Raw genomic sequence first — 8,971 nt, 5'->3', positions numbered from 1 at the left:
TTGCCCTGCAAAGGAGAAATAGATGAGATCTCCCTGAGTAAATGGGCTGAAGTCGGAAAATTTTGGATAGGGGATGGGGGATTAGAACACGAGGGAATTCCAGTTTCAAGCTGGAACAGGGGCAGAATGTGAGAGCAAGGAAAGAGATACCATGACATATGGAGACATCATGGGAATAGGGAGAAATAGGGTGCTAGGGAAAGTTCCAAGGAATCCACAAGTAAGACCTCACCTTAAACTACTAGCCATAGTGGAGAGGATGCCTTAACTAGCCTACAACAGTAAACAGATTGTTGAATACCCTAACTGTCATCATATAGCTTTCTTTCATCCAGCAATGGATGGAAGCAGATGCAAAGATCAACAGCCAAGCATCAGGCCTAGCTCCAAGAGTCCAGATGTTGAGAGAGAAGAGGAATTCTATGAGCAAGGGACATCAAGATCATAATGGAGAAATGTATAGAGACAACCAAACCAAAGTAGTGGGAACTCATGAACTGTGGACCAATAGCTTTGGAGCCCCCATGGGACTGGACTATGCCTTCTGCATTGGTGAGACAGTTGTTTTGCTTGAAGTGATTAAGAGAGTTTAAGGGGCCCCATGGCAGTGGGATCAGGATCCATCTCTGGTACATGAGTGGGCTATTTGGAGCCTAGCACCTATGGTTGGACACCTTACACAGCCTTGGTGCAGGGGAGGGGGGGCTTGGACCTGCCTCAACTGATTGTACCAGGCTCTGCTGACTCCCGATGGGAAGCCTTGCCTTGGAGGAGATGGGAGTTGGGGGAATGCTGGATGGAGGTGGTGAGAAACGGGGATCTGTGGTTGGTATATAAAATTAATAGAAAATTTCTTAATAATAAAAAAGAAAGAAAATAAAAAAGAAACTAGGAAACCAACTGCATTATTCTCATACACATCTTAACATATTTTTATATCTTTGATGGTGAGTGGAAGACAAGGTGCTTGTCATACATTTTGATGGCTTTAAAATTACTAATTCTTTAGAATTACCTTTATGTTCCACAACTCAACTTTAGATACAGCCTTTTTTCACTCACAAAATGCATATTGGCTGTGGTTATTCTATTGATATTTGATTTCCAATCCTACCCCTAGCATATGTGAAGTAATTCTGTTTTGTAAATATATTAGATTTATTAAATCTGAACCTGGAAATTCTACATTTCATACCAGGCAATCTTCATATGAAGATGATAAATCCCCATGACTTTGTAATCCCCTGAATTAAGTCTGCATTAAGCTAAGTGATCTATGGATATTTAATGAGTTATTTTAAATTCTGTATGATCTTTGATGAAATTTTGCAAAACTAAAATATAGATTTGTTTTACACATTTAGAAAAAGAAATTGTCAAATAAACTACACATGTTTGTGTGTTGTATGTTGGTTTCTTTCTAGTATGATCCCTTATGATATTTTTTTTCCACTTTTTTATTTATTTTTCTGTTGTCAGCTTTATACAGTATAAATTCGTATCCTAATTGTGAAATGTTTCATTGAGGCTTGCCTAGAAATTGAGTAAAACCAAAAATTATTATAAGCCACAGTCATCCTAGGGTCCTCCCTGTTGTATAGTCTTCCTGGTTCTGTGGGTTCCAGTTTGATTGTTCTTTGCTTTATATCTAGAATCCACTTATGAGAGAGTACATACCATGTTTGTCCTTCTTGCTTTGGGTTACCTCACTCAGAATGATTTTTTTCTAGTTCCATCCATTTTCTGCAAATGTCATGCTGTCATTGGTTTTCTCTGCTGAGTAGTACTCCATTGTGTATATGTACCACATTTTCTTAATCCATTCTTCAGTTGACAGGTATCTAGGTTGTTTCCAGATTCTGGCTATTACAAATAGTGCTGCTATGAACATAGTTGAGCATGTATGTCTGTGGTATGATTGAGCATTCCTTGGGTACATGCCCAAGAGTGGTGTTGCTGGGTCTTGAGGTAGACGATTCCCAATTTTCTGAAAAACCGCCATACTGATTTCCACAGTGGTTGTACAAGTTTGCATTCCCACAAACAGTGGAGGAGTGTTCCCTTTGCTCCGCATCCTCTCCAACATTGACTGTTATTAGTGTTTTTGATCACCAGGCTATGGTATTGGCACACGACTTTAATCCCAGCACTTGGGAGGCAGAGCCAGGCAGATCTTTGTGAGCTCGAGGCTTGATCATAGCAATTCTGACAGGTGTAAGGTGGTATCTCAGAGTCGTTTTGATTTGCATTTCTGTGATAATTAAGGATGTTGAGCATTTCTTTAAATGTCTTTCAGCCATTTGTGATTCTTCTTTTGAGAATTCTCTGTTTAGCTCTTTAGCCCATTTTTAATTGGAGTGTTCAGTATTTTGATGTCTAGTTTCTTGAATTCTTTATATACTTTGGAGATCAGTCCTCTGTCAGGTGTGGGGTTGGTGAAGGTCTTTATCCATTTTGTAGGCTGTCTTTTTGTCTTATTGACCATGTCTTTTGCCCTACAAAAGCTTCTCAGTTTCAAGAGGTCCCATTTATTAATTGTTGTGCTCAGTGTTTGTGCTGCTGGTGTTATATTTAGGAAGTGATCTCTTGTGCCAATGCAATAAAGACTACTTCCTACTTTCTGTTCTATTAAGTTTGGTGTAACTGGATTTATGTTGAGATCTTTGATCCAATTGGATTTGAGTTTTGTGAATAGTAACAGATATGGATCTATTTGTAATCTTTTACATAATGATATCCAGTTTGCCAGCACCATTTGTTGAAGAAACTTGCTTTTTTCCTTTGTATAGTTTTGGCTTCTTTGACAAAATCAGGTGTTCATATGTGAGTGGATTAATGTCAGGGCCTTCAATTTGATTCCATTGGTCTGTATGTCGGTTTTTATACCAGTACCAAGCTGTTTTTATTACTATAGCTCTATAGTAGAGCTTGATGTCAGGGATAGTGATGCCTCCAGAAGTTGCTTTATTATACAGGATTCTTTTAGCAATCCTGGGTCTTTTGTTTTTCCATATGAAGTTGAATATTATTCTTGCCAAGTCTGTGAAGAATTGTGTTGATATTTTGATGGGGATTGCATTGAATCTGTTGATTGCTTTTGGTAAGATTGCCATTTTTACTATGTTACTCCTACCTATCCATGAGCATGGGAGATCCTTCCATTTTCTGATATCTTCTTCAATTTCTTTCTTTTGAGACTTAAAGTTCTTATCAAAAAGGTCTTTCACTTGTTTAGTTAGTGTTATCCCAAGGTATTTTATATTATTTGTGGCTATTGTAAAGGGTGATGTTTCTCTGATTTCTTTCTCAGCACTTTTATCATTTGTGTATAGGAGGGCTACTGATTTTTTTGAGTTGATCTTGTATTCTGCCACTTTACTGGCTGAGTTTATTAGCTGTAGGAGTTCCCTGGTAGAATTTTTGGTGTCAGTTATATATACTATCATATCATCTGCAAATAGTGAAAGTTTGACTTCTTCCATTCCAATTTGTATCAATTTGATCTCCTTTTATTGTCTTATTGCTCTAGCTAGAACTTCAAGTACTATATTGAATAACTATGGGGAGAGTGGACAGCCTTGTCTTGTTCCTGATTTTAGTGGAATCGCTTTGAGAATCTCTCCATTTAATATGATGGTGGCTGTTGGCTTGCTGTAAAATGCTTTTATTATGTTTATGAATGTTCCTTGAATTCCTGATCTCTGTAAGACCTTTATCATGTAGGGGTGTTGGATTTTGTCAAAGGCTTTTTCAGCATCTAATGAGATGATCATGTGTTTTTTTTTTCAATTTGTTTATATGGTGTATTACATTGACAGATTTTTGTATGTTGAACCATCCTTGCATCCCTGGGATGAAGCCTACTTGGTCATGATGGATAATTTTTTGATATGTTCTTAGATTCAGTTTGCCAATATTTTGTTGAGTATTTTTGCATCAATGTTCATGAGGGAGATTGGTCTGTAATTCTCTTTCTTTGTTGCATATTTGTGTGTTTTGGGTACCAGGGTAATTGTAGCCTCATAAAAAGAGTTTGGTAATGTTCCTTCTTTTTCTATTGTGTGAAACAATTTGAAGAGTATTGGAATTAGTTCTTCTTTGAAAATCAGGTAGAATTCTGCACTGAAACCATCTGGTCCTGGGCTTTTTTTGGTTAGGAGACTTTGATGACTCTTTCTATTTCCTTAGTGGTTATTTGTCTATTTAAATAGTTTATCTGGTCTTGATTTAACTTCGGTATGTGGTATCTATCCAGAAAATTGTCTATTTCTTCCAGATTTTCCAATTTTGTGGAGTACAGGTTTTCAAAGTATGACCTGATGATTCTCCGTTTTTCCTCGTTGTCTGTTGTTATTTCTCCCTTTTCATTTCTGGTTTTGTTAATTTGGGTGTTCTCTCTTTGCCTTTTGGTTAATTTGGCAAGCGTTTGTGTATTTTGTTGTTTTTTTCAAAGAACCAACTCTTTGTTTCATTGATTTTTTGTATTGTTCTCTTGGTTTCTATTTCATTGATTTCAGCTCTTAATTTGATTATTTCCTGGCGTCTATTTCTCCAGGGTGCGTTTGTTTCTTTTTGTTCTAGACCTTTCAGTTGTGCTGTTAATTCATTGGTATGAGATTTCTCCATCTTCCTTATGTGTGCATTTAAAGCTATAAATTTTCTCTTAGCATTGTTTTCATAGTGTCCCATAAGTTTTGGTATGTTGTACTTTCATTTTCATTGAATTCTAGGAAATCTTTAATTTCTTTTCTTTATTTCTTCCTTGACCCATTGGTGTTTCAGGTGGGCATTATTCAGTTTCCATGAGATTATAGGCTTTCTATAATTTTTGTTGTTGTTGAATTCTAACTTTAAGGCATGGTGGTCTAATAAGATACAAAAGATTATTCCATTGATTTTGTATCTGTTGAGATTTGCTTTGTGACCAAGCATGTGGCCAATTTTAGAGAAGGTTCCATGAGGTGCTGAGAAGAAGATATATTCTTTTGTGTTAGGATGGAATGTTCTGTAGATATCTATTAAGTCCATTTGAGTCATAACATCTGTTAGGTCTTTTATTTCTTTGTTGCGTTTCAGTCTGGTAGATCTGTCTTTCGGTGAGAGTGGTGTGTTGAAATCTCCCATTGCTAATGTGTGGGGTTTGATGTGCAATTTAAACTTTAGTAATGTTTCTTTTATGAATATGGGTGCATTTGTATTTGGGGCATAAATGTTCAGAATCGAGACCATCTTGGTTGATTTTTCCTGTGATAAATATGTAATGTCCATCCTGATCTCTTTTGATTGATTTTAGTTTGAAGTCTATTTTATTAAATATTAGGATAGCTATACCAGTTTGCTTCTTAGGTCCATTTGATTGGAAAGACTTTTCCCAGCCCTTTTCTCTGAGGTAGTGTCTGTCTTTGAAGTTAAGGTGTGTTTCTTGTATGCAGCAGAAGGTTGGATCCTATTTTTTTATCCATTCTGTTAGTCTGTGTCTTTTTATAGGTGAGTTGAGGCCATTGATATTGATGGATATTAATGACCAGTGATTGTTAATTCCTGGATTTTTTTGTGGTATTGTTCCATTTTCTTTCTTTGGTATTTGCTGGTGTAGGATTATCTGTTGCCTGGGTTTTTATGGGTGCATTTAGCTTCTTTAGGTTGGATTTTTCCTTCTAGTGCTTTCTGTAGGGCTGGATTTGTGGATAGGTATTGTTGAAATCTGGTTTTATCATGGAATATTTTGTTTACTCTGTCTATGGTGATTGAGAGTTTTGCTGGGTGTAATAGTATGGGTTGGCATCCATGGTCTCTTAGTGTCTGCATAACATTTGTCCAGGACCTTCTAGCTTCATAGTCTCTATTGAGAAGTCTGGTGTTATTCTGATGGGTCTGCCTTTATATGTTACTTGGTCTTTTTCCTTTGTGGCTCTTAATATTTTTTCTTTGTTCTGTATGTTTAGTGTTTTGAATATTATGTGGCAAGGGGACTTTTTTTGGATCCAGTTTATTCAATGTTCTGTAAGCTTCTTGTATCTTCATAGGTATTTCTTTCTTTAGGTTAGGAAAGTTTTCTTCTATGATTTTTTGAATATATTTTCTGTGCCTTTGAGTTGATATTCTTTGCCTTCTTCTATCCCTATTATTCTTAGGTTTGCTCTTTTTATGGTGTCCCAAATTTCTTGGACGTTTTGTGTTATGACATTTTTGTCTTTAGTGTTTTCTTTGAGGAAGTATCTATTTTTTCTATTGTGTCTTCAGTGTCAGAGATTCTCTGTTCCATCTCTTGCATTTGGTTGGTTATACTTACTTTTGTGTTCCTATTCCTTTAGTCAGAATATCTATTTCCAGCATTCCCTCAGTTTGTGTTTTATTTATTGTCTCAGTTTCAATTTTCAAATCTTGAACTGTTTCCTTCATCTATTTAATTACTTTTTTTGACATTCTTTGATTTCTTCCATTTTTTTTGTTTGTATTTTCTTCCATTTCTTTAAGGGAATTTTTAATTTGCTCTTTAATGGAGTTTTTATTTGCTCTTTAATGGAGTTTTTCATTTCCTCTTTAAGGGTCTCTATCATCTTCTTAAACTCATTTTTAGGACTGAACTCTTCTGCTTCTTCTGCCTTGGTATGTTCAGGTCTTGCAGGTATAGAATTGGAAGGTTCTGATGTTGTCATGTTGCCTGTATTTTTGCACTGGCATCTACTCATCTCCTCCTCTGCTCAGTCTAGGTGGTGTCTGTGTCTGAAGGTGCCTCTCTTGTAATTGTTAGTCTTGGTCCACTAGGAGTTCTTGCTTAAATTGGTGCAGTCAGGCTCTATTTCTTCAGGAGCAGCTTAGTCCAATCAGTGTTAGTGGGTTCTGTCTCAGGGAGCAGTTGTTCTCAGTTGGTGAAGGGTGTGCTTATGGTTTCAGTGGTTGTTAGGTTCGTAGGTTTTTTTTTTTTTTTGGCGGGGGAGCAGGAAAAGGTAGCTGTCTGGTCCCTGGGACTCAGATGGGTAGGGCTAGGGGCTAGAGATCTGATCTGCAGATCCGGAGATGGGGTCTTACCTGTTCCAGGTCCTGTTCCAGGTTGGTGTAGTATAGGCTTATGATTCTGGTGAGCTGGTTTGGTGGCTGTGCAGCACCTTCTTTTGTGTTCTTAGGTCATGTTTTGCTCATTCATCAACTCCTCAGCTGATCTTGTTTCCTCAGACTGCAGACTGTAGGATTTTGAATCCTCTCCTGAATGGATATCAGCTGAGCAGATTGTTTAGTAAGGTAATCTCACCAACACCTCCAAGTTGTTGGGTTTTGTAGGATTGGAAGCACTGCACTACCCTTGTAGAGGACCTGAGTTCATTTCCAAGACACAAAGCAGGGGGCTTACAGCACACGTAGCTGCAACTCCATTGGAACCAATGCACTCTTTTGACCTCTGAAGGCACTGTACACAGAAATATGGACAAACACACACACACACACACACACACACACACACACACACACACTAAAAATACCTCCTCTACCATTACCACTACTAACAATTTATCAATTAATATCTAAAAAAAAACCTCTACAATTCAATAACAAGATTTATTCTGTGACAACATCCAGTCATTCACATGTACAAGAACAGGAAAATAAACCCCACTCACCATATTTTTTTTACAGTTTTAAGAATTTATTCCCATGGAAACAACCCTGGAGGGAAACTGGCCATTTTCTCCTGGAACACTTTATCAAAAGCTTCAGCTTGGGCTACTGTAAAGTGATTCTTCCAGTCCCCAGACATGCCTAGAAAATGTGAAGCAGACACATACATTTGTTAATGATGATCTCAACACTGCTCTCAGTCCTTCCTTCATATGCTCTTACCATGTACTTGACAAGGGCCACACAGTTAATAAAGGGGAAGTACCAGTGACTTTGAGAACACATCTTACCCCTGGAAAAATTATACATCAGACATCTACTTCTGTGGCAATAATGTCCTCCCTCCTCCTATCTCATATCAACTACTCTAAGGGCTTCCACACTAGCTCTAACTTTTAGATGCTGAGATTATTCCTGCTTCCCACTACACCTGCATCCATCACACTGTCCAATCCAACAGAGTTTCTTATCTCAATTATCTAAACAGATTTCAGTTGTTCTTTCTATATTTTAGTGTTTACTTTTAAAACTTCTCCAAAACATGCAAGCAACTTTTAAAAGATCTTTAAAATTATGTTTAATTATGTGTGTGTAGGTACACATGAATGCAGGTTCCTGCAGAGCTTTGAGGCATCTGATCCCCTTGAGCTGGAGATGCACAATGTTGTGAGCTACATGACAATCATCTTGATGCTTTCATCAGATGCAAGAGACCCAGATATTACCTGCTGAGAACATCCCAAGATTTCTATTTTCAGTCAGTATAGTGTCTGGTGATGCATGAAGAACTACATGATCTTTTTACCATATTTTTTTACCAGACTTTGGTTCTCATCACTCCATTCTAGTATGTCTTTGGTTTTGACATTAGAGATGACAAATTGTCTATCTGCTCTCATTGAACTGTGTGTTCCTTCTTTCTAGAGTGCTGATGTCTTCCCTATACTCACTTCCTGTTCTTTGGTTTCTCAATTTATGCCGCTTTGACCACCTCTTCCTGTCTTCCCTACATGTAGGACTCTGCAGGCCCATCCTTGCTGTACTTTATTTCATAACTGTGACACTTTGATGAATTTCCTTTTTTGTAAAGATGCTTGAAATATATATTGAAATATATATGTTTATATATTTAAAAAGTAAAATGTTTCTTTTATCACTAAAGGCTTCATTCCTCAAATCATATCAGACACAAAGATTATACTCATTATGGAATTGTTGAAAGCATTCATGAGTGAGTGAGGAAGGTACTGGCCCTGTTTCCACTATTCTGATGAGGAAAAATTAGTACTTGAGATGTTACTCAGCATGAGAGTGGTGGATGTTGACTTGAAGCCAAGAAGACTGATAGTAGAAG

General features: G+C 37.2%; 1 protein-coding gene across 2 annotated transcripts in view; it reads right to left on the bottom strand.

Moving 5' to 3' along the window:
- Positions 1-7,645: 7,645 nt before the first annotated feature.
- Positions 7,646-8,971, bottom strand: part of LOC131902566 (bile salt sulfotransferase 2-like) — a 46,332-nt gene continuing 45,006 nt past the window's right edge. For both annotated transcript variants that reach the window (XM_059253591.1, XM_059253592.1), the window contains exon 6: positions 7,646-7,758. In XM_059253591.1, the coding sequence (XP_059109574.1) occupies positions 7,646-7,758 (113 nt within the window). The remainder of the gene's footprint in view (positions 7,759-8,971) is intronic.

This window comes from Peromyscus eremicus, chromosome 1, assembly GCF_949786415.1.
Source record: "Peromyscus eremicus chromosome 1, PerEre_H2_v1, whole genome shotgun sequence".
Lineage (NCBI taxonomy): Eukaryota > Metazoa > Chordata > Mammalia > Rodentia > Cricetidae > Peromyscus > Peromyscus eremicus.
The sequence above is the reverse complement of the archived record's forward strand: the minus strand, read 5'-3'. Positions and strand labels throughout refer to the sequence as shown.